The sequence below is a fragment of the Ornithorhynchus anatinus genome, chromosome X1, assembly GCF_004115215.2.
Source record: "Ornithorhynchus anatinus isolate Pmale09 chromosome X1, mOrnAna1.pri.v4, whole genome shotgun sequence".
In the NCBI taxonomy this organism is placed as follows: domain Eukaryota; kingdom Metazoa; phylum Chordata; class Mammalia; order Monotremata; family Ornithorhynchidae; genus Ornithorhynchus; species Ornithorhynchus anatinus.
This window is the reverse complement of record NC_041749.1, coordinates 183,584-209,390: the sequence shown is the minus strand read 5'-3', so window position 1 is coordinate 209,390 and position 25,807 is coordinate 183,584. Positions and strand designations below refer to the sequence as shown.

The 25,807-nt window shown below is 45.8% G+C and overlaps 1 protein-coding gene across 7 annotated transcripts in view; it reads left to right on the top strand.

The window, feature by feature from the left end:
- The window catches only part of ASAP2 (ArfGAP with SH3 domain, ankyrin repeat and PH domain 2), a 163,830-nt gene that overhangs the window by 134,914 nt on the left and 3,109 nt on the right, over nucleotides 1–25,807 (top strand). For 2 of the 7 annotated variants that reach the window (XM_029051034.2, XM_029051036.2), the window contains 6 exons: nucleotides 2,061–2,310; nucleotides 11,064–11,225; nucleotides 16,635–16,806; nucleotides 20,251–20,300; nucleotides 20,808–20,893; nucleotides 24,059–24,181. In XM_029051034.2, the coding sequence (XP_028906867.1) occupies nucleotides 2,061–2,310; nucleotides 11,064–11,225; nucleotides 16,635–16,806; nucleotides 20,251–20,300; nucleotides 20,808–20,893; nucleotides 24,059–24,181 (843 nt within the window). Of the gene's footprint in view, nucleotides 1–2,057; nucleotides 2,311–11,063; nucleotides 11,226–16,634; nucleotides 16,807–20,250; nucleotides 20,301–20,807; nucleotides 20,894–24,058; nucleotides 24,182–25,807 lie in introns of all 7 variants that reach the window. The other 5 variants (XM_029051035.2, XM_029051033.2, XM_029051038.2 and 2 more) reach the window with 3 other exon arrangements.

The following is a 25,807-nucleotide window of genomic DNA, read 5'->3' as shown; positions in this document are numbered from 1 at the left end:
AGGTGTCAGTACAGGTCACGTAGAATAAATGTGTAGGCAACATTTCGGATTTTGTGTATATGGAAAACTAATAGAGGCATCAGCTCAATATGCTCTTTGAAAAATAAAGATTTAAGTGCAGTAAAACATTTTAAGAGCTCCTCTAGTATGTCCTCATATGTCTTATTTCACTTTTCACTTATCTACAAAGCCCCAACTTATGTCTCTAGCAAGAGGAAAGCCATATGAACTGGGCCGAAGGTGGGATGTATTCTACACCCATGTCAAAGCAATTACGATTTCAGTTGAGGGTATTCTGCCCCATGAATCCACATCCAAGCATATTCTGTTCAGGCATAACTAGTGGCCTGAAAACAAAGTATTTTATTACAAGGAGTTTTTTAAGAAACAGCAAAAGAATCAACTAGCTACTGAAAGCTCCAAGCCACAAATGTGTATGTGCTTCCAATTGCTATGGGATCAATGGGGCTCTATCCAATTCAGCTGGGATTAAATGACTTTTAAGTGCTTGGGAGAATACAAAAGAGAAGTAGACACAATCCCTCCCTCAAGGAGCTTACAACCTAGCAGGATAGACAGATGTTAAAAATATATATGAACGTAAATGCTGTGAGGGTTAGGAGTGGGGTGAGTACCTTAGTGATTAACAGGGATGGACTCAAGTGCATAATTTCATTCATGCATTCAGTCATATTTATTGAGCACTCTCTATGTGCAGAGCACTGTACTAAGCATTTGAGAGTGTACAGTATAATATGTGCATGGGGGATACAGAAGGGATGGAAAATAGAGAAGTGAAATGAATTAGGAAAGGCTACCTGGAGGAGATGTCACTTTAGGAGGGCTATGAGAGTAAGGAGAGTGGTGATCTGCAGGATAATAATAATAATGTTGGTATTTGTTAAGCGCTTACTATGTGCCGAGCACTGTTCTAAGCGCTGGGGTAGACATAGGGGAATCAGGTTGTCCCACGTGGGGCTCACAGTCTTAATCCCCATTTTACAGATGAGGGAACTGAGGCACAGAGAAGTTAAGTGACTTGCCCACAGTCACACAGCTGATAAGTGGCAGAGCTGGGATTCGAACTCATGAGCCCTGACTCCAAAGCCCGTGCTCTTTCCACTGAGCCACGCTGCTTCTCTAAGGATGTGAAGGGGAGGGAGTTTCAGGCAATAAAGAGAGAGAGAGAGGTCATGAGCAAGGGATCAACAGCAAGAGAGATGAGAGTGAAGCACAGTGAATAAGGTGGTATTAAACGAGCAACTGTGCCAGCTACATTGAAGTGGAAGAGGATCAAGGATAAATAGTAGAGGAGACTGCTGATTGTGTACCTTAAAAATTCCAACAAACCGTAACTGCCCCCCGGCCAGCCCCATCTTCAAAGACCCAACAGAAGAATATCATGCTAGAAAGATTCAGAAGAGACTGTTTCCTTATTTTATCTCCACCTAAGGAGATGCCAATTAAACCTTCTTCATCATTACTTAATTACTTAAAGAGAAGCAGCGTGACTCAGTGGAAAGAGCCCGGGCTTGGGAGTCAGAGGTCATGGGTTTGAATCCCAGCTCTGCCACTTGTCAACTGTGTGACTGTGGGCAAATCACTTAACTTCTCTGTGCCTCAGTTACCTCATCTGTAAAATGGGGATTAAGACTGTGAGCCTCACGTGGGACAACCTGATAACCTTGTATCTACCACAGCACTTAGAACAGTGCTCTGCACATATTAAGCGCTTAACAAATACCACCATTATTATTACTTAATCAAAACTATATCACCATGGGTAAAATGCCAGTGGTTTGAAGTACAGACACTAGACATTTCTCAGAGTCCCTAGGGCAAGCTCCATCACCCCTGGGTCTGATTCCTTCCTTGAAAATGAGCATAATTTTCCTAAGGTCCATAGCTTGATGGACTGCTCGCCACGGAATATTTGTTTTTAGGTGAAGTCAAAGTGCACCTCCCTAGTCGTCTTGGTTATTTTTGTGTGTTTGTGTTTTGTTTCATCATTAATGTGTGTGAATCTGTGCGGTTTTTGTTTTGTTTTGTTTCTTTAGCAGCCTAGTCCTAATCGGAGAGAGGACAGGCCCGTCAGTTTCTATCAGCTAGGATCCAGTCAGCTTCAGCCTAACACGGCATCTTTGGCAAGAGATGCTGCCAACATCGCTAAAGATAAGCAGAGGGGATTTATGCCCAGCATCTTGCAAAATGAAACCTATGGAACGATCCTCAGTGGCAGCCCTCCCACCCAGCCTGCAGCCCCTGTCACCACCAGTGCGCCCCCTCTGCCTCCCAGGAATATTGGCAAAGGTACTAAACTGGGAAATAGCAAAATGTCTTAGCAGAAATGGAAACAAGCCATTATTGTTTGCCTTGGGAAGATTGGTTTTACAATTGCATCCAGGTAAGTGTCAGCATGTCATTTTTGGTTTCTCTGGGTTAAAATGATTCGCATGTCTTAGATGAGTATCTTGGCTTTTCTGTCTGAATGGAGAGGAGAGCTGACAGATCATGGCCAGGACAGTGCATAAGGGTAGTGTCATCTGCTCCAGGTGGATCCCTCACCTTCTGGCCTGAGCGTCTGTGGTGTACCACCTTAGGGGAGCTATGATTGGGAGGGGTAGCGGCCATATGTGGACAGTACCCTAGGGAAGCTATGGTTTGGAGGGGTAGCCCCTTTCTATGGAACAGTACCCGAGGAGAGCTATGGTTGAGAGAGATAGTACCTATCTGTGGCGTATCACCCTAAGGGAGCTACATTTGGGAGGCGTAGCATTCATCTCCGGTGCACCGCCGTAGCAAAGCTGTGGTTGGGAGCGATAGCTCCAGTCTCTGGGGCACCATCTAGGGGGAGCTATGGTCGGGGGGAACTAGTGTCTGTCTGGGGGCACCACCGAAGGGAACTACGGCTTGGAGGGCTAGCACCTGTCTGGGGGGCATCACCCTGTGGGGGGCTCCAGTTGTGGGGGACAGCGTCCATCTGTGGGGCGCCTCCCTAGTGGAGCTAAGATGGGAAGGGATAGCTCCTGGCCCCAGCAGATGGGCCAGCAGGAGTCGCCTCAGCCTTGGAAGGCTGGAGGACCTGAGGCCTCCCTGGCGGGTTCGGAGCAGCTGTTCCAAAGGGATCTGCTCTGAGCCTAAGCCAGATCTAAGGAACTTGGAAATCCCTAGTGGAGAGAAGAGATGTGGTGGTTTCTGGGACCCCTCAAAAGAATCGAGTGCCCTCTGGGGGCCCAGACCAACCTCTGCCTCCTCAAAAAGTAGATTGGAGCCCCTTGGCAGAGAGTTTGGGGAAAGCGAGTGCAGTTTGATCTGGAAATGAGCACCCTGTCCGCGCACCTGGGACCACCAGAGTTCCAGGGTCATGCCAAGAGCCCAAGATCTGGCTTCCAGGCTGCCACATAGCACAGCAGAGTGGAAAACCTTCCAGCTGTGGTGCCTGTTTGGGGAACCGTTTATCTCAGGCATCCAGCATAATGTACTGTAAAAGCTCAAAACTATGAGCGGTGAGAATTAAGCTTCTGCCAAGCCAGCAGGCTAACCGTGCCTGGGCTTCTGACTCTGATGTACCCCACCTTCCCTTGTCTTCTGGAAGCAGATGTCAACTGACTGGAAAGGGAGAAGAATGAAGGAAAGCACAGAGAATGTGCAGAATATGGGATTTATGGGCAGTAACCCTCCCCTACTTCCTGAAGGCTGTTTTGAAGAGAATCTTTGAAATAAATGGAATATGTATTTTTATCACAACAATTGATATAGCAACTGAGGCTCTGTGTAGGTGGGAAGCAAAGATGGGAAAATTTCTATGAGGAAGATAAGGACTTTTTCTGAGGAATTTTGCCACTACTTTCTGGGGAGACAAGAGCCTAGAATCATCTTCATTACTGTGATGGAGGAAGTTGAGGAGGAGTGAGGAAGGAAGGGAGGAGGGAGGAAGGAAGAGAGGGAAGGGAGAGAGTTTTCCCAAGATGAAGTGCAAGCCCATTGCTACCCAAGGTGTGATTTCAGGAGCCTCCATGATGCAGGAGGTGTTTATATGGCGGCACTGAGCACTGAGAGAAGCTGCAGGGAGGGAAAGGGTCAGATAAGAGCCAGTGTGCAAAGGAAGGAGCAAGGACTGACTGCTCTTTCGGGGGATGTTGTGGGGCCATGGGAAAGCATGGGAGTCGAATGATAGTGAGAATGAAAAGCTACTTCAACTGAGTGGCATGAGGATAAGAGAGGCTGAGGCTTGAGGGGTTCATTAAAATTTAGTTATAGGGTAAAAATGAAATTTGGCAGAAATCTGGAACTCAGTCCATGGTATTTATTGAATACTTGGTGTATGTGCAGAGCGCTGTACTAAGTGGTTGGGAGAGTGCAGTATAATGGAGTTATTAGTCACATTCCCTGCCTGCAATGAACTTACAGATCAGAGGACTCTAGCAACTCATGGTGCTAGTTCTCACTACTTCTCTGTTAGTTGGATTATCGTGATGGTAGCTCGCTCCAACTGTGACAGGAAATTATGGTCTAGTTTCTGCTCATGTTTGAAATGTACTTTGGCCTCCTGGCCAGACACAGGGTTGTTGTGTGATTAATGGAGCCGAGTGTGGTGGTGTTCTAAGTTTCACACAGACAATAATATGAATAAATAAGGAATTCTAAATATATAATTTAAAGACATGTACATAAGTGCTGTGGGTTTGGGGGTAGGTCACAGATCAAAGTGCATAGGTGACACAGAAAGGAGACTGAGCAGGGGGACATTGGGCTTAATCGAGGAAGGCCTCTTGATGAAGATGTGACTTTAATAATGCTTTGAACCAGCAGTGCAGGGAACCGCATTAGGACTCCTACACAGTTTTCATAGACCTGACCAAACCATTTGATTAGCAGGTCTGGGGTCTAGAAACCATCAAACAAATTTGGCTGCCCTTAATCAGTCCATCAATCAATTAATCAATCAGTGGTATTTATTGAGCACTTACTATGTATGGGGTATTGTACTAGGCACTTGGGAGAGTACAGTACACAGAGTTGGTTCACACATTCCTTCCCCACAAAGAGCTTACAGTCTACATGCACTAGCACAGCGCAATAAGGGACGACCTTTTTGTGTTCCCAGCGTGGCTGGGACTTTGTGTTCCATATTGGCTTTTTCAGCCATTCCCTGCCCACAAGGAACTTACAGTACAGAAGAGGAGGCAGATAATAATATAAATAAACTATATCTATGTAAGTGCTGCGGGGCTGAGGGTGGGGAGATTATCAAGTACTTAAAGGGTAAAATGGAGGGATGGCTGGCCAGGGCAAAGCCGAGATTGTCTTGTCACATGTATTCTGCATTTCCAGTGAAGTGAAACAGAATGTGTCGTGTCATAAAAGCTAGTCTCACCATAATACAGCTATATTGGGTAGGACTCTGGTGGAGAACATGTGACAACAAGGGTACCCAGACGGCTGCTGTGGGGAATGCTGAAATTGAGAAACCAAAAGCAAAGAGAACCAAGAGAATTTTTCAAGGACATGGTTAAACAAAGCTTCCAACAGTGCTGCATCCCAGCTGAGAACTGAGAGTGTGTGGCCAAGGGTAGACTTATGTGAAATTCTGCCATCAAGAAAGAAATCGTTCTTTTGGAGGAAAAAGAAACCTCTGGAGGAATGAGAGTCAAGAAGGCAAAAGAAAATCAATCAATAGTATTTGTTGAGAGCTTGCTCTTTGCCAAGCATTGTACAGAGTGCTTCAGAGAGTACAATACAGTAGAGTTGGTAAACTTGTTTCCTGCCCATCATCATCATCAATGGTATTTATTGAGCACTTATTATGTGTAAAGAGCACTGTACTAAGCACCTGGGAGAGTACAGTACAGCAGAGTTGGCAGTCACTTTCTCTATCCACAATGAGCTTACAGTCTAGATGGAGAGACAGACATTAATATAAATAAATAAATGGCAGCAATAAGCAAGGAAATGTTAAGCATGGCACAATAAGGGACAAGTTTTTTGTGTGCACAATGTGGCCAGGATAACATGCTCCACATTGACATTTTCAGCTACATGCACACATATGTGTTTCACCATCAAGGGGTGTCTTCGTCAGAGCTGAAGGGCAACTCTATGTGATTGGACTTCCCTAATCAAGACACCAGTGTTGCCCTTGTTGGAAGATTCAGGAGAAGAGTCAGTATTTGGTAGGCCAAAAGGACCATGGTGGTAAGTGTCCCTCCACTGAGAGGAGTCCAGCCATTAGTAGAGGGTTGCTGAGGTTCAGCCAATCTGGGATGCTCCTGGGATGCATGGGTCCCCTTGGCGTTGGATACTGAAGGGTAGGGGATACCAAAAACACCTGTAATAATAATAATGTTGGTATTTAAGCACTTACTATGAGCAGAGCACTGTTCTAAGCGCTGGGGTAGATACAGGGTAATCAGGTTGTCCCACGTGAGGCTCACAGTTTTAATCCTCATTTTACAGATGAGGGAACTGAGGCACAGAGAAGTGAAGTGACTTGCCCACAGTCACACAGCTGCCAAGTGGCAGAGCTGGGATTCGAACCCATGACCTCTAACTCCCAAGCCCATGCTCTTTCCACTGAGCCACGCTGCTTCTCTGTACCACCTTGGTAGTAGCCTGACCCTTAGATTGTCAGTCTCCTGAGGGATAGGGACAGTGTCTAATTCCCAATCGGGTATTCTCTCCCAGTGCATAGTACAGTACTTCTTATCCAGTGAGCTCTTAATAATTACTGTCACTACCACTACTTGGACTGGTGACCAGTGGGGTCCCTCCAAAAATTATCTGCAGTCCACCTAGTTGTGGATCTGAGGTTATCCGATGAGGTTAGATCCTAGGCAGTAGTGCAGATTGCAGTTTTTACTTTTAGGGCTGAATAAGAATGCCATAAGCTCATGCTTGAATGGTCTTTGAAAGTTGAATTTCATGTGTCGGATGTGGGTGGTTTAATTTTTAACTTGTCTTCCCACTGCCTCCTGATTCAAGCAGAGACTCCTTGCGTTAGAAGAAATGGAGAACTGTGCAGATTGCTTAGTGCACTGAGACTTTTTTAAAACCTTAAAAATGTCCACTTACCTGCTTATCCGATCTGTCAGTCAGTGGTATTTACTGGGTGCTTATTGTGTGCAGAGTTCTGTACCAAGTGCTTGGGAAAGTACAATACAGTAGATTTGGCAGACAGGATTCCTGCCCTCAAGGAGCTTCTAGTCCACTGGGGAAAACAGATGACAAAATCAATTACAGATAGGGGAAATGGCAGAATATAAGTACAGGTACATAAGTGCTGTGGGGCTGGGATGGGGTATCAAAGTATCCAAATGTTTAATTAAGGGTGACATAGGGCTGGGTGGGAGAGAGATTCTAAGTGCTTACGGGATTCAAACCCAGCTGCGTAGGGGACACAGAAGGGAAGTCAAAGTGATGGAGGAATTAGAAGTTAGGGAAAGCCTCTTAGAGGAAAGGTGATTTTAGTGAGGCTTTGAAGAAGGGGAGACGGGTGATCTGTCAGATACGAAGGGGAAGGAAGTTCCAAGCTATAGGGAGGGCATGAGCAAGGAGTCATCAGTGAGACGGGCAAGATCTAGGTTTAGTGAGCAAGTTGGGGTTGGAGGAGCGAAGCTTGAAACTTGGGTTGTAGTGGGAGATTAGCAGGTTTAGGTGGAAAGGGAAAAGATGATGACGTGCCTTAAAGCCGATGGTAAGGAATTTCTCTTTCACGTGGAGATGGATAACCAATCAGTGGAGGTTTTTGAGGAGTGGGGAGATGTGGACTGACTGGTTTTTTTGATTTTTTTCTTTTTTAAATAATCCAATGATAGAGTTCAGTGTGGACAGGAGATGGAAAAGACAGGTGGCAGGGATGTCAGTGAGGAGACTGATGCACTAGCTTAGGCCTGAAATAAGTGCTTGAATCAGTGTAGTAACAGAAAGGTTGGAGAGGAAAGGGAAGATTTTAGTGATATCATATAAGTAGAACTGACAGGATTTGGTGACATACTGAATGTGTGGGCTGAATTAGAGAGATGAGTCGAGGATAACGCCAACATTATGGGCTCGTGAGACGGAAGATAGTGGTATTGTCCACAGTTTTGGGAAAGACATGGGGAGGATATGGTTTGCGTGGAAATAGGAGGAGTTCTGTTTTGGACATGTTAAGTTTGACGTGTCAGCAGGCCATCCAAATAAATATGTCCCCAAGTCAGGAGAAAATACAAGACTGCAGAGAAGGAGAGAGGTCAAGACTGGAGAAGTAGATTTGGAAATCATTATAGAGATGGTAGTTGATGCCAAGGGAATTAATGAGCTGCCCAAGGAGTGGGTGTAGATGGGGAATAGAAGGGAGCCCAGAACTGAGACCTGAGAGATTTCCACAGAGGGTGTGAGGCAGAAGAAGAAGGCCACAAAAGAGACTGAAGAATGAGAGGCCAGAGAGATAGGAGGAGAACCAGGAGAGGACAGTGTCAATGAAACCAAGGTTAATATTTCCAGGAGAAGAGGGTTGTCCACAATATCGAAGGCATCTGAGAGGTAGAGGAGGATTAGGATGGAGTACAGGCTGCTGGATTTGGCAAAAGGAGGTCATTGGTGACCTTAGAGAGTGCAATTTCTGTGGGGTGAAGGATGTGGAAACCAGATTGAAGGGAGTCAAAGAGAGACCTAGACTGTTAGTCCATTGTGGGCAGGGATTTGTGTCTCTTTATTCCTGTATTGTACTCTCCAAGCACTTGGTACAGTGCTCTGCACACAGTAAGAACTCAATAAATATGATTGAATGAATGAATGAATGAAAGACCTGGAGGAGAGGAAGCGGTGACAGGAGGGGTAAACAACTCGCTCGAGGAGGTAGTTGGAGGTTGGAGGGAGATGGGGTAATAACTGGAGGGAGCTGGGGGTCCCGGGAAGGGTTTTTATTTTGTTTTTAGGGTAGGGAATTCTTGGGCATGTTTGAAAGCAGTGGGGATGGAGCTGTCGGAGAACGAGTGATTGAAGATGGGATTCAGGGAGGGAAGAAGGAAGGGGAAAAGTGTTTTAATAAAGTGCCAAGGGATGGTTAAAAGTACAAGTGGAGGGGGGTAGGTTTCATCAAGAGGCATGAGCCCTCTTGAGGTACCACTGCGAAGGATGAGAGAGGTGAAAAGGGGGTAGAAGAAGGGTGGGGTTGTAGAGGTGGAGGAGAGATTTTATAGAGTTTGTGCCTGATGTTTCAATTTTATCAATGAAATAGATGGAAAGGTCACTGAGGGCAAGAGATGAGGGGACAGGGTTTGAGGAGGGAGTTGAAACTCTGAAGCAGTTGTCACAGGTTATGGGCATAGGAGTCAATAAGAGTGGAGAAGTATTGTTGCTCAGTGGAGAAGAGGGCAGAGTAATAGGAGGTGAGGATGAGTGTGAGATGGCCAGGGTCATCATGATATCTGAATTTTTGCCAGCAGTGCTCCATGACTTGATCACAAAAGTGGACGAAGAATACTGTGGAGGTGATCCAGGGCTGCAGGTTGGGGGTATGAAATTGACAGAGGGGCAGGGGAATGATGGAGTTAAATTCAGAGGAGAGGCTGGAGTTTATGGTGTGGCTTTGTGCGTTGAGACCAGGTAGATTGGAAATCGAGACCAAATGGGGAATGATGGCTTGGAATAATTGGAGGTGCTCAGGAGATGGGGAATCTTCTGTGGGGAACATGGCAGGTTTCTGTGTGTGGTGGGGACGTGGTGAAGGCTGGTAAGGAGGGTACGGTTGGTGAGATTAGAGATGATACATCTGTGGCTTTTACTCAATTGTACATATCACTTGAGGAGAATCTTGTTCCCATAATTGGTTTTGTTTCTGAATTTCATCCTGTGGAATGTGTAGGAAGCAGGGTGGGTCCCATTTTCATTCCTTCATTTCCAAATCTGCTGATATTAATGTTTGTCCCTCTTTCAGGCTGCTTTGTATTGCATTCCTCTTGACTTAAAACACCTTTCTTTTGATGCCTTGTCTCTTCCTTCTATGCAGATTGCATTCAGGAGCCACTCTTCATTTTCATAGTTTTCATCTCTTCTTATCATCATAGTCCCCTTTGAGTCTGCTTCTGGGGAAATGTCCAGTTTACATGAAATACTTCTGTTAAACAGATTATTAGAAAGAGTGTAGACAAGTGAGTTTGACAGGTGAATCACTATAGCTTCAGAACAGAAAAACTTAAAAGTTTTCTCTGAACCAGCAAAACTCCGCTAAAAATGCTCCAAACACTGTATCTTGATTGGGGGTCCCAGCATTGAAATATTAGGGTTTTCTTTTTCAAGTTTCTGAGCTATAGATATTTCTACACTCTTCAGAAAACGTGCAGTTTAGTGAGTAGCACAGTAAACGATGCCACCCCAAGCAAGGGGCTGTGCCTGGCAATTTGCTCTGCACACCCAGGTTCCCACAGTATTATCTTCTGTGGCAAAACTGAAGTGGAAGGAAGCTAAGGGAAGAACCCAAGAAGGTAAACTCATCCATCCAACCCTCTGTGAATTGGATTGCCCAGGGCTCTCCTTCTAGACACAGATAAGAATAATCCAGAAGGGTATTGATGGCAGTTCTGGAGGACAGAGCCCCTGAATCCTTCCTGTCAAGGGAATGTCCCTCCTGCCAGGATAGCCTGAGCAAACACCAGTCTCCCGCGAAAACCCCTGAAAAGCCCCTTGAATTTGGAAACCTCCAGCTGCCTCAGCTACAAGGGACAAGACCTTTAATGCTGGTGCCTTGGGAGTATACTCTGTGGGGCATATGAATTTTGTGTGTACCTCCTCCCAAGTCCCAACTCAAAATTGCCTGGGAAAATCCTGTTTTAATAGCTCAAAAGCCCTGGGATTTCACCCTGAGTTTGTTCATTTGTAGTGTTTTTTTCTCCAGCAAAAACACCTCATATCTCTGACCCAAAGCAGGCAAGGTTCGTTCTCATGGAGACAGGTGGTTTTGGCGACTTTCCCAAGGAGAGGTCTCCCGCAGCCTTGCAGACGACAATAATGTCTCAGGGGGAGAATCAGTAATGCAGTTGCTGTGTTTTTCTCTGTTGTGTGTGTTGTGTGTTTGGGTTTAGCTCAGCCCTCCCTCCTGAGCAGTGGTGTTCAGACAGCCTCTTCAGCTTACAGCTTGTGGAAGACAAACTCTCTGGGCGTGGACAGTGGCAGCAGGCAGCGATCGGCGTCCGATCCGCCAGCGCTCCATCCCCCGCTGCCCCCTCTGCGCGTCACGTCTACCAGTACGTTCCGTTGTTGCTTCTCTTCTCTTGTTAGGGCAAGGTGGCAGGGAAGGGAAGGAGGATGTCTTTTCTTTTTTCTTTTTTTTTCTTTTTAATGAAAAAGTAAAATAGGTTCAAGTAAGTCTGAAGGGGAAGGTTTTTTTGGTTTTTTTCATCCTGGCTAAAAACAAGGCCTATCCAGCAAGCTGCCCTCCCCTCTCTCAGATTTGCACTTGCCTGTGTTCCCACTCTTTTCTGATTCATTCAATGGTATTTACTGAGTGCTTATAGTGGACAGAGCACTATACTGAGCACTTGGAAGAGTACAGTACAACAGTAGACACATTCCCTTCCCACAACGAGCTAACAGTTTAGAGTCGGGGGAGACGGACAACAATACAAATAAATAAAATTACAGATGTGAACATAAGTGCTGTGGAGCTGGTGGGATTGGAGGGAGAGCAAAGGGAGCAAGTCAGGGCGACACAGGAGAGAGTGGGAGATGAGGAAAGGTGGGGTTAGTCTGGAGAGGCCTCTTGGAGGAGATGTACCTTCAGTAAGGCTTTAAAAGGGGGGGAGAGTAATTGCCTGTCGGATTTGAGGGGGAGGGCATTCCAGGCCAGAAGCAGGACGTGGGCTGGGGGTCAGCAGGGAGACAGGGGAGATTGAGTCACAGTGAGAAACTTAGCACTAGAAGAGCAAAGTGTATGGGCTGGGTTGTAGAAGGAGAGAACTGAGATGAGGAAGGAAGGGGCAAGGTGGTGGAGTACTTTAAAGCCAATGGAGAAGAATTTTTGCTTGATGCAGAAGTGGATGGGCAACTCCTGGAGTTTTTTGAGGAGTGGGGTGACATATCTGGAACATTTTTTGGTAGAAAAATGATCCGGGCAGTAGAGTGAGGTATGGACTGGAGTGGGGAGAGACAGGAGGCTGGGAGGTCAGCAAGGAAGCTGATGCAGTAATCCAGTTGAGATAGGATGAGTGATTGTATTAACGTCGAAGCAGTTTGTTTAGAGAGGAAAGGGAGGATCTTAGTGATGTTGTGAAGGTGGGACTGACAGAATTTAGTGATGGACTGAATATGTAGGTTAAAGTCAAAGAGGAGTCAAGGGTAAGACTAAGTTTATGGGTTTGTGTGATAGGAAGGATGCTGTTGCCATCTACAATAATGGGAGTCGGGCGAAGCTGGAAAAATAAGAAGTTCTGTTTAGGACATGTTCAGTTTGAGGTGATGGGAAGGACATGTGACGGGGAGGACATCCAAGTAGAGGTGTCTTGAAGGCAAGAGAAGTTGTGAGACTGGAAAGAGGGAGAGAGATCCAGACTGGAGATGTAGATTTGTGTATCATTTGCATAGAGGTGGTAGTTGAAGCCATGGGAGCAAATGAGTTCTCTAAGGGAAGGGGTGTAGATGGAGAATAGAAGGGAACTGAAAACTGAACGTTGAGGGACCCCCACAGTTAGGGGGTGGGAGGCAGAGGAGGAGCCTGCGAAGGAGACTAAGAATTAACGGCCAGAGGGATGAGAGGAGAACCAGGAGAGGACAGAGGCAGTGAAGCTATGGTTGGGTAACGTTTCCAGGAGAAGGGGGTGGTGCACAGTGTCAAAGGCAGCTAAGAAGACGAGGAGGATTGGAATGGAGTAGAGGCCATTGGGTTTGGCAAGAAGGAGATAGGAAGCTTGTTGTGGGTAGGGATTGTCTCTCTTTATTGCTATATTGTATTTTCCAAGCGCTTAGTACAGTGCTCTGCACACAGTAAGCACTCAATAAATACAATTGAATGAATGAGATCACTGATGATCTTTGAGAGGGCGGTTTCTGTGGAGTGAAGGGGACGGAAGCCAGATTGGAGGGGATCAAGGAGAGAAACAGCAGGTGTAGACAACTCACTCAAGGGGTTTGGAGAGAAATGGTTGGAGGGAGATGGGGCAATAACTGCAGGAAACCCTGGGGTCAAGGGAGGGTTTTGTTAGGATAGGGAAGATATGGACATGTTTGAAAGCAGTGGGGAAGAAGAAATTGGAGAGTGAATGGTTGAAGGTGGCTCTTAAGGAGGGAAGAAAGGAGTGGTTGAAAGTTTTGATTAGGTATGAAGGAATGGGGTTGGATGCACAGGTGGAGGGGATGACTTTTGAAGGGAGACAGGAGATCTCTAGATATGCTGCTGGGAAAGATGGGAGAGTTGAAGAGGGACTGGAAGGGAGAGGGACTGAGGAGGTGCAGGGGTGATTTTAAGGAGCTCACACCTGATGGTGTCAGATTTTCTCAATAAAGTAGATGGCTAGGTCACTGGGGGCAAGGGATGGGGAGGCAGAGGCGGTGGCGAGGGGACGGGGGTGCCTGAGAAAGGACTTAAATGTCTGGAACAACTGGCAAGGGCATGGGTGTCTATAAGGGTGGAAAAAAAGTTTTGCCAGGCAGAGAAGAGGGCAAAGTTAAAGCATGCAAGGATAAACTTGAAGTGGACAAAGTCAGCCTGATAGATTTCCACCAGCAGCGCTCTGCAGCTCAAGCAGAAGAGTGAAAGAGGCAGACTTTGCAGGTGATCAAGGACTGTGGTTTAATGGTACAAGATCGACAAAGGGATGGGGAGCGAGTGAGTTGAGTTCGGTAAAGAGGGTGGTATTGAGACCATCTATTCGATCACCAAGGGAGGGTAGTTTGGGTACGGAAGCTAAGTGGGGCATGATGAGTTGAGAAAATTGGATGGGGTCTAGAGATTGGAGGTCTCTCTGGGGGAATAGTACAGATTTATGGGGAGGAGTTGTATGAGTGATAAGGCAAGTTAGGAAGTTGTGGTCAGATGGAGGTGTTTCATTGTTGGTGAGGATAGAGGTTGTGCAGTGGTTAAAGATCATGAGATTGAGTGTGTGTCTAAGTTGGTGAGTGGGCCATGTGGGGTGGAGCAGGAGGTCAGTGGAGTTGAGGACCTATAGAAGACAGGCAGCAGAAGGCCCATCAGGAACATCTATGTGGATATTGAAGTCCCTGAGGATCATTGTGGGCATGGAGAAAGAGACAAGGAATGTGAGAAAGGGATCAAAATGGTTAACGAAATTGAAGGTGAGACTTGGGGGGCAGTATTACTAGAATCTGGATTGGGTGGTAGAGGTGGATGGAATGGGCTTCAAAAGAAGAGAAAGAAAGGGATGGGGGAGGTGGAATGGTTCCAAAGCGGCTTTGGGGTGCAAGAAGGAAGCCAACCCCTCTTCCTTTCCCACTGAGTCTGGGGGAGTGGGAGAAGATGAGACCCACTCTGGAGAAAGCAGCAGGGGAGACTGTGTTGTCTGAGTAGAGCCAGTCTTCAGTGATGGCGAGGAGGAGGAGTGACTGAGACAGGAACAGGTTGAGGGTGAAAGGAAGCTTCCCCATGATGGAGCGGGGGTTCCACAGGCCACACTTGGCAGAAGCTGTGGGGTGGAGGAGAAGTGGGGTGGGTTTGGATGGGAGTGAGTTGACGGGGGCCGGCTCAGGGGGAGTGGGATGAAGGGTGGGGGCCCGTGCAGGAGGCGGCGGACGAGGGGTGGCGCTGGGACAGGATTACAGGGATGCGGTGGGGAGAAGGGGTGGGGGTGGCTCAAGGGGAGGGGAGAATTTGGATGATGGAGGAGAGGACTGGGATGGGCTCACAGGAGCCCCGGAAGGTGGGGGATTGAAGGGTCATGGTGGGGTTGGTGAGGTAAACGAAAGCAAATAACTTAATCCGGTGACACCCAGAGGAGATGGTTGAATTGTCCTTTTGCCGCTTGTCATTCACCCTCTTCCCCTCTTCGCTGGCAGATTCTCCTTTTTTTGGTGTGGTTAGCTCATGCTTCCTCTTTGGCCAAGTGGTGGTTTGGAAAATGTTCTGGTCTTTGCATGGGACCATGTGGGTACTGGTCTTGTTTTGGGGGTCATAGGGTAGTTTGGAGCAGGCTCAGAGCTGGCGGGGGCAGGGAATGGAGAAGCTGTGTCCCCCACTAGGAAAACCTTCAGATTCTGGGCAGTGGCTTTCCTCCCTTCTCTTTCAGTAGGGTTGGCTTGCAAAACAGAACTGCTGTATGTGGACTTGTTTTCCTAGTTCTTGCCCTTCAATGGCTGTAGAAATCAGGAATAGTACAGATGTCTGTGTGCTGTTCATCTTTGGATCATGATCCCAAGTGTTCCCTGTGCCAAAGGGAACCAATCATGGTATTAAAATCTGTTTAGAAAATCACCCACCTCAACCCTATCCTAACACACAGAGCCCACCCTAGAACTGAATGCCACCCTGGGCCCTCATCCCATCCCTCTTCCACCCAGTGGTAGCCTGGGGAGTTTGAGGATGACCACATCAATCCCCAAGACCCAGATGAGCAGAGCTGTCTGCTTCATCCAAGTCGAAGGTCCCTGGGACCTTTTTCAAAAAAAAGGTTCCTCTCCCCTTTCCTCCCACCTTGTCCTTTCTTCTTCCACTCTTGGGGGAATTCTTCCCAGTTGTTTTAAAATAACTCATAAACCTGAATAAATTCCAAACCATTTTTGATAAACACTTAATATGCTGGAAAAATTGGTTTGATGGATGAAAGGGCTTGAGTTGAAGCAGCTTGTCTGATCCCTCAATGTTTTGCTCAGTCCTCAGTCTTTCCCCACAGAGCCGGGCATTAGTCTGATTCTCGGCCTTTAGTTGGTTTTTTTCATCTAATAATAAGAATAGTTATGGTATTTGTTAAGCGCTTACTGTGTGTCAAGCACTGTACTAAGTGCTGGGGTGGATACAAGCAAATCAGGTTGGACACAGTCCCTATCCCCCGTGGGGCTCACAGTCTCAATCCCCATTTGACAGGTGAAAGAACTGTGACTCAGAGAAGTAAAGTGACTTGCCCCAGGTGACACAGCAGACAAGTGGAGGAGCCGGTATTAGAACCCATGACTTTCTGACTCCCAGGCCTGAGCTCTTTCCACTACGCCATCATCTCTCTTGCCTCCCTCTTCCTTAACAGCTCCCTCCAACCCCACCCACCTCCACAACCTCCACCCAATTTCCTGCTCTGCAGGCTTAGCTGAAAACTTGTCTCACCTCTCTGAGACGGTCATCCGACCCTAACGGTAAACCCCAGTATACAAAGCCTGCGAGTGTGTGAGGTCTGTTCTAAGGTTTTTGCTTAACTGTCAAGCCAGGATTCTGGCATACTGACTTATTAGATTTCAGATCGGGGTGTTGCGAAAGAAAAGGACTGGCTTCAGTATCTGTCGCTAGTAGAAACTTTAGGCTTGTGTTTTCTTGGTAGAGTAGGGGAACTGTTTTATCTTCTCAATAGTATTTTCTAAAAATAGCATTACAGTGGTATATTTTCTCCCTAGGACCTATTAATATCAAAAGGGAAGAACTGTGAAACCAGAGGAACTTCATGTGCAGTAAAATGCCATTCTAATACTCCATTCTTCCACTGTTTTTATTTGTTGCATAGATACTCTGCCGCCAGGGCCACCGCCACCTGTAGCCAAAACAGCCAGTGTGATGGAAGCATTAAGCCAGCAACCCAAGCCAGCCCAGCCAGCTGCGCCTCAATCCAAAGCTACCCCACCACCTCTGCCCCCACAGCCTCCTAGTCGAATCGCACAGAAAAAACCTACTCCTGGGTAATTGGTGTCTCTCTCTCTCTCAGTGTGCATTTGGTTGCCTGTGAAATGTTTGTCATTCCTCCAGAGACCATCAGTAGTGAGCTTTGCTCACACACTAACTGATTTTGATTCAGGGCAACATTTTTCAGTGTAGGTACGCCATCTTTGGGAAACCTCTTTGAGTCAAATGATGAATGGCATCATTAACCAGGGAGTGAAGCCATCCCAACAGTTTTCAAGTAGAAAATCTCTCATAGGAGTTTTGAGTGTAGAAAAACCTACAACCCTATCAGTTTCTCAATGACGTATTGAATGCTTAATCTTATGATTAAGGTAGAATGTATATACAAATACAGAAGTCAGGGCATTCAGAGTCAGGATTGGTCAAGAGACCTGGCCGGTATTTTTTTTTTTTTGCATTGCACCCGGAAGATACTAAGTAAATGCCGTTACTACTACTCCTTCCCCTGGACAGACCGCTCTCTTGATTTTCTCTTTTCCCGTCTGGGAAGTGGGGATAATAAAACTCCACTATCCTGTCTCCTAGCTTGTGGGGAGGAATGACAGAATGCTGGCAAAGGGCTTTGAGTGGATGTTGTAACTTAATGATTTGACTAGAATTCACCCGGGCAACTTGCAAGCCTGCATTGCAGTTCCCCCATTTCATCAGGTGACTATTTACTTGTTGGTCAGTAATAAAAAATGGTAGATATTTTATAAGCCTCTTTTATAGAACACAGCATAGTTTTCTCTGGGCTGTGTTTAGCTGCTAAGAAACAACCAGATCTTTAGGCCCACCACCACGTCTTATGAGCTTCGTAAATGAAAAGCTACGGCATGATGCATTTCACTGCAGTCGAGTTGCTTTACCTCCATTTTGGCGAGGGCTCGAATTGTGCTGAAAGGCACCTTCCAGTCACCTAAACCCAGCTGAGTGGTTAAAATGGGGTTTGGATTGAGTCCCGAGGGCAGGGAACTGGATTTTGCTGGACAAAGTGAAGGGCACACGCCATCTTCAGGGCTGGTGAGACCATTGCTCTTCCAATTGCTGTGGCCGAACATGGGCTGTAAACTCCACTTCAAGTGTATCAGTTGGGACTATGGGAGTGGGCTTATGCAGTGCTTAGGACAGGTGCAAGATCTTATTCGGGGAATGTTAGTCAGGTGACAGTCTTCAGTAATTTAATAATATAATAACATAAGTAGTACAAAAATTAATTCGGCAAAGTGTATCAACCCAAGATAATGTTTCCCTTATTTTGTCTGTGTCTCCCACTAGTCTGTAAGCTCGTTGTGGGGAGGGAACATGTCTACCAATTCTGTTATACTGTACTCTCCCAGGTTCTTAGTAATGTGCTCTGCACACAGTGAGGGCTCAATAAATATCATTCATTGATTGTAGGGCTGTTATTATTGTAATTATTATTTTTAATGGTATTTGTTAAGAACTTACTATGTGCCAGGCATTTTTCTAAGCTCTGGGATAGATACAAGATAATCAGGTTGGACACAGTCCCTGTCCCACATGGGGCTCACAATCTTAATCCCCATTTTAAAAATGTAGGATTGCATTTGGGATCTTTTAGCAAATTTAGCTGTGGGGAGACTTATAGGTAGTAATTAGGAGGACTTTCTCAAGCTAGTTTTCTTCTGGGAGGAGGGGTGGTGGAGGATTTGAAGTTGGATTTAAGCTTACTAGTTTTGCTGAACTCTGAAAAAATTGCTAATGCTTTTCTGTGCCATCTCGACTTAATAATAACAATGACAGTAATGATCAATCAATCAGTGGTATTGATTGAGCACTTAACTGTGTGCAGAGCACTGTACTAAGCATCAAAGCAGCACAGCATAGTGGCTAGAGCACGGGCCTGGGAGTCAGAAGGTTGTGGGTTCTAATCCCGGCTCTGCCACTTGTCTGCTGTGTGATCTTGGGTAAATCACTTCACCTCTCTGGGCCTCAGTTACCTCATCTGTAAAGTGGAGATTGAGACTATGAGCCCCATGTGGGAAAAGGGACTGTGTCCAACCCAATTTGCTTGTATTCAGCCCAGTGTTTAGTACACTGCCTGGCACACAATAAATACCATTATTAAGCATTTCATTCATTCATTCAATAGTATTTATTGAGCGCTTACTATGTGCAGAGCACTGTACTAAGCACTTGGAATGTACAAATCGGCAACAGAGACAGTCCCTGCCCTTTGACGGGCTTACAGTCTAATCGGGGGAGACAGGCAGACAAGAACAATGGCAATAAATAAGCATTTGGGAGTGTATGATATGGTTGAGTTAGTAGACAGGATCCCTGCCCACAGGAAATTTACAGCCTAGTCGGGGAGGCAGAGTATAACGATAGGTACATAAGTGCTGTGGGACGGGGAGTGGGGTGAGTATCAAAGTGCTTAAGGGGAGCAGACCCATGATCATAGGTGACATAATAGGGAGGACAAATAGTGGGGGGGAAATGAAGGGTTAGTCAGGCAAAGCCTCCTGGAGGAGATGGGATTTTAGTAGAGCTACAGTAATAGCAGTGTGCCCTAGTGGATCGAGCAAGGCCCCGGGAGTCAGAAGGACCTGGATTTTAATTGTGACTCCACCACTTGTTTGTTTTGTGACCTTGAGCAAGTTATAATGATGGTAATTGTTAAGCGCTTACTATGTGTCAAGCACTGTTCCAAGCGCTGGGGTAGATACCAGCTAATCAGGCTGGACACAGTGCCTGTCCCACATGAGGCTCACATTCTTAATCCCCATTTTACAGGTGAGGTAACTGAGACACAGAGAAGTTAAGTGACTTGTCCAAGGACACACAGCAGACAAGTGGCAGAGCAAGTCACTTCAATCGTATTTATTGAGCGCTTACTGTGTGCAGAGCACTGTACTAAGCGCTTGGAAAGTACAGTTCGGCAACAGAGACAATCCCTGCCCAACAACGGGCTCACAGTCTAGAAGGGAAGACAGACAACAAAACAAAACAAGTATACAGGCACCAACTTCACTTCTCTGTGCCTCGGTTACCTCATCTGTAAAATGGGGGTTAAGATTTTGAGCCCCATGAGAGACAGGGACTGTGTCCAACCTGATTATCTTGTATCTACCCTAGCACTTAGAACAATGCCTGGCACATAGTAAGTGCTTAACAAATACCATTTTAAAAAAAAATAGTATTTGTTAAATGCTTACTGTTTGCCAAACACTGAGCGGTAGATACAGTACAATGAGATCAGGCACAGTCCTGTCTCACATGGGGTTCACAGTCTAAGGGGGAGAGAGAATCTAAGGGGGAGAGAGAACAGATGAGGAAACCGAAGTACAGAAAATGATGTGATTTGTCGAAGATCATGGAGCAGGCAAGTGGTGTAGCCAGAATTATAACCTATGCGTCCTATCTCCCAGTCCTGTGGTCTTCCCTGTCAGTAGTTGACTCTTGCTTATAAATAAATGTGTTTGTCCTTTCAACAGGGTTGAAAAGTCATCCCCTTTGATTAACAAGGGCCAACCCAGAGGAACCGGTAAGTGCCAAACTTGGCCTGTGTTTCTCGTAGAGGTGACCTCAGATGATGAATGGGTTAAGTGAGAGTTTGGGGGAATTGGCTGTATCCTGAGGGAACTATTTGCTTGAGTAGAGGTACGCATAGCCTTTGGGTGAAAGCTTCCTCATGAAGCTGTTCATGAGGAACTACTGTTCCCCTCTTATCTCCTGGCTATTTGAAGAACTACTCTCTGAGTAATTTTGTGTACCGTACCGACTTTGGCCCTGGAAAATTAGTGGATGTACAAATGATTGGGTGCTGTATCAAATATCTTATCAGTTCTAGTCTGAGTGGTGTGCCTTGGCAGTTTTGTATCTTCTGCTGCTACAGTAGGACTTTTTCCTGGGCCTGCTGGTAATTTGTTTAAAAAAGAATCTGATGCTAATTCTACCTTTTTCCAAAGTGAAGCATGAGATACGTTACTGCTGAGGATTTTACTATTCCAGATGCTGTGGTTTGAATCCCATTTTTGGCTTTTTACATTAGGAGAAGTCTCCTCTGGGCCAGAAACTTCATCAAACACATCTGCCCCCATGCAGCCTCCAGCCCCGATGCCAAGAAAGTCGCAGATAGTAAGTTGTTCAATCTCCGTACTTTAAGGATCATTCTTGGCTGGGGTGGTCCCCACATTAAGAAAATTACAAGAGGCCCACACGAAGACTGGAACGTGTGGAGAACTTTGATAGGATGAGTTCCTTCCCTCTTCTTTCCTGGTGAGCCAAGCAAATTCCAAGCCCAGGGACTACTTGGGACACAAAATGCCGTGAACTTGCCCTGAAGCCCCTGCTTGAAGAGGCTGTTTATTAACAGCGATGCTTACATTTTGAAAGTATTTGTTAAGCTTTTACAATGTGCCAGACACTATACTAAGCTGGGGTAGATACAAGATAAGCGGGCTGGACACAGCCCTCCTAGACCTCACAATCTTAATCCCCATTTTACAGATGAGGAAACTGAGGCACTGAGAAGTTAAGTGACTTGCCCAATGTCACCCAGCAGACAAATGGCAGAGCTGAGATTAGAACTCAGGTCCTCTGACTCCCAGACCTGTGCTCTTTCCATAGGCCATACTGATGATTCCTGAAACAGTCAGAGTTCAAGGACCTCACTCTTCAAAACCTTTTATATTTCAGGGATAGGTTCCAGACCAGATTCCAGAGCATTTGGCACCCTCCCCAACCTTCAGTAACTACTCTGGAAACATTTATCAGAAGGGAAAGGAATTTACAGTCTAGTGTGGGGAGACAGATATTGAATGCTTACCCTATGCAGAAAATTGTACTAAACACTTGGGAGAGTTTGATATGATAATAATTATAATAATAATTGTATTCGTTAGGCACTTACCCACGAGGAATTTACAGTCTAAGGTGGGGAGACAGACATTCAGATAGATTAGAGATAAGGGAAATGGCAGAGTTTAGGGCTAAGTACATAAATAATAATAATAAGTACACAATGAAGCAGCGTGGCTCAGTGGAAAGAGCCTGGGCTTGAGAGTCAGAGGTCATGGCTTCTAATCCCAGTTCCACCACTTGTCAGCTGTGTGACTTTGGGCAAGTCACTTATTTTCTCTGTGCCTCAGTTACCTCATCTGTAAAGTGGGGATTAAGACTGTGAGCCCCACGTGGGACAACCTGATCACCTTGTATCCCACCCCCCAGCACTTAGAACAGTGCTTCGCGCATAGTAAGTGCTTAACAGATGCCATCATCATCATTATTATTATTATAAATCCTGTGGGGCCGGGAGTGGGGTGAGTATCAAAGTGTTTAAGGGGTACAGACCCAATGAGCATAGGTGATGCTTTGAAGGGTGAATCAATATCACTCTGTTATTGACTCTGCTTCTCTTATTACAGAGAAACCTAGCAGGAAGGGCAAAGGCCTGGGAGTCAGAGAACCTGTTTTCTAATCCCAGCTCCACCACTTGTTTGCTCTGTGAGCTTGGACAAATCACTTAACTTCTCTGTGTCTCAGTTCCCTCATTTGCACAATTGGGGCTCAATATCCTTCTCTTACTGTGAGCCTCATATGGGACCTGATTATCTTGTATCTACCTCTGTGCTTAGTACAGTGATTGGTAAGTGCCTAACAAATACAATTATTATTATAATTATTATCATAGCATACTCTCCCAAGTGTTTAGTACCGTTTACTGCATACAGTAAACACTCAATAAATATGATTGATTGATTGATCGCTAATATGGAGACTCTATACTTTTAGGGAGTAACAATAATAATGATTATGGTATTTGTTAAGCACTTACTATGTGCCAGGCACTGTCCTAAGCTCTGGTGTGGATACAAGAAGAAGAAAAGAAACAGCATGGCTCAGTGGAAAGAGCCCGGGCTTGGAAGTCAGCGGTCATGGGTTTGAATCCCAGCTCTGCCACTTAATAATAATAATGTTGGTATTTCTTAAGCGCTTACTATGTGCCAAGCACTGTTCTAAGCGCTGGGGTAGACATAGGGGAATCAGGTTGTCCCACGTGGGGCTCACAGTCTTAATCCCCATTTTACAGATGAGGGAACTGAGGCACAGAGAAGTTAAGTAACTTGCCCACAGTCACACAGCCAACAAGTGGCAGAGCTGGGATTCGAACTCATGAGTCCTGACTCCAAAGCCCATGCTCTTTCCACTTGAGCCACGCTGCACTTGTCAGCTGTGTGACTGTGGGCAAGTCACTTCACTTCTCTGTGCCTCAGTTACCTCATCTGTAAAATGGGGATTAACTGTGAGCCTCACGTGGGACAACCTGATGACCCTGTATCTCCCCCAGCGCTTAGAACAGTGCTGTGCACCTAGCAAGTGCTTAACAAATATCAACATTATTTTACAAGCAAATCCAGTTGGACACAGTCTCTGTTCCATGTGGGGCTCACTTCTCAATCCCCATTTTACACATGAGGTAACTGAGGCACAGAGAAGTGAAGCAACTTGCCCAAGATCACATAGCAGACATGTGGTAGAGTCGGGATTAGAACCCATGACCTTCTGACTCCCAAGCCCGTGTTCTGTCCACTATGCCATGCTGCTTCTCAAGAGTAGGAAGTGTGATGTTGGCCTGCTCCAAAAATATGTCCCTGACGGGTATGTAAAGAATGGTCGTGAGCTGACTGACTGATGATTCTGAAACTGTGCAGGGGTGAAGTAAGCATTTTTTTATAGATTGCCAGTTTCTTGAAGACAGGGATTGTGTCAATTATGACTCTCCCAATCACTGAGTACAGTGCAACATACACGGTAAATTGTGAGCTCCTTGAGGGCAGGGATCATGTCTTCTGACTGTACTCTCCCAAGTGCTTAGTTCAATGCTGTGCCTGCAGTAGGTAGCCAGCAAATATCACTGATTGATTTGGGAGTTTGGAGTTTCTATCTCTCGTAGGTCAGTATGGATGGATGGATGAATAGAAACCTTGCAGTCAAGAAAAATTTTAATTGATCACAAATACCCAGAAAACAAGGAAAGGGTGTCCCTTTCCCTCTGTGGACAAAGGGATCACGAATCGGCACTGGGATTAAAAATCTTTCTGATTTTGTGGAAGAGAAACGAGGACACCAAGGTGGTATTCCTGGGTGGTTTTATTCTACCTAGTGGTCATTTGGACATTGAGGTCCTGGGGGAAAAAAAGGCCCCAAACACAAAAAGCATCATTCATGCGGTTAAAGGCCTTCTGGATCTTCTTGTTCCAAATAAGTTTCATTTTTTGTGTTTGTTTTTTTACATGTCAGTCAAAAATTAAACCCAAAAGGGTAAAAGCCCTCTACAACTGTGTAGCAGATAACCCAGATGAGTTAACGTTCTCAGAAGGGGATATTATCATCGTGGATGGCGAGGAGGACCACGAGTGGTGGGTGAGTATTCAGATTTAGCTATTAATCAGACCTATGTTAATGTGGAAATCCTAGAAACGCTTTCTGATCAATCAGTGATATTTATTAAGCACTCAATCTGCAGAGCTCTGTACTAAGCACTTGAGAAATATACTACAATAATAATAATAATGTTGGTATTTGTTAAGCGCTTACTATGTGCCGAGCACTGTTCTAAGCGCTGGGGTAGACATAGGGGAATCAGGTTGTCCCACGTGGGGCTCACAGTCTTAATCCCCATTTTACAGATGAGGGAACTGAGGCACAGAGAAGTTAAGTGACTTGCCCACAGTCACACAGCCGACAAGTGGCAGAGCTGGGATTCGAACTCATGAGCCCTGACTCCAAAGCCCGTGCTCTTTCCACTGTGCCACACTGCTTCTCTACAACATACACTAGTTCAGGATAGTTCAAGGTATTTGATCAGACAGAGCACTTTCTTTTCTTTCTGCCACCTTGCCAACTCCCTCTGCTAGTCATACCTCTTCAAACCCTTTAGTAGGTTTAATTACTTGATTAACCCAACTTATGCCTCATCTCCCACATTGGACAGGGGTCATCTGGAGAAAAAACATTCAGAGCTTAACAGCCACTTCCTCCTTGAAGCATAGAGGCCAAATGACTCTCCTCCAAGTTTGTTAACCTCGAGTGAACGAAAGCACTTCTTCAATCCACATTTGAGCTTTCGGTTTTCGTAGTCTTCTTCCGTGTCTCAAAACCCAGTAACATTGGCACTCTCTTCGACTCGTCTCTTTCTTTCAACCCACATATTCAGCCTGTCACCAAGTCCTATTGGTTCTAACTTCGTGACAGGCTAAAATCCATCCTTTCCTCTCTATCCAAACTGCTATTTTGCTGATCCAAGAAGGTAGTATTTCCCACCTTGACTAGTGTGTCAGATTCCTCACTGGCTTCCCTGCCTCCTGTCTTTCCCCACTCCAGTCCATATTTCACTCCGTTGCCTGAATCCTTTTTCTTAAAAAACATTCAATCCCTATTTCCCCACTTCTCAGTAACCTCCAGTGGTTGCCTATCTACCTCTGTAACAAACAGAAGCTCCTTACCATCAGCTTTAAGGTGGTCAATCAGCTCTCATCCTCCTAAAACCCAACCCCCTCATGTCATTTGTGTAACACCAATCTTCTCACTGTACTTGAGTCCTGTCTGTCTCACTACCAACCCCTTGCCAAGGGACAGGGACAATATCTAATTCCCACCTATTTATTCTCTACCACTGCTTAGTACAGTGCTCTGCACAGAGTAAGCTCTTAATAAATACTATTACTATTACTCACTGTGGCCTAAGCAGTCAATTGACCAGTGGTATTTAGTGAGCATTTACTGTGTACTGAGCACTGTACTAAGCGCTTGGGAGAATGTAAGAGAAGTGGTAAACATGTTCTCTGCCCATAGGGATCTAACCCCTAACCCCCTAGATCTCCCTCCCACTTCAAAGCCGACAAATAATCACTCTTCCACCTTCAAGGCCGTTCTAAAATCCCATCTCTTCCAACTGGTCTTCCCCAGCCAAGCCCTCATTTCCCTTATTCAACCTCCCTTCTCTGTCACGCACACACTTGGCTCTGAACTGCCTAAACTCTCGATATG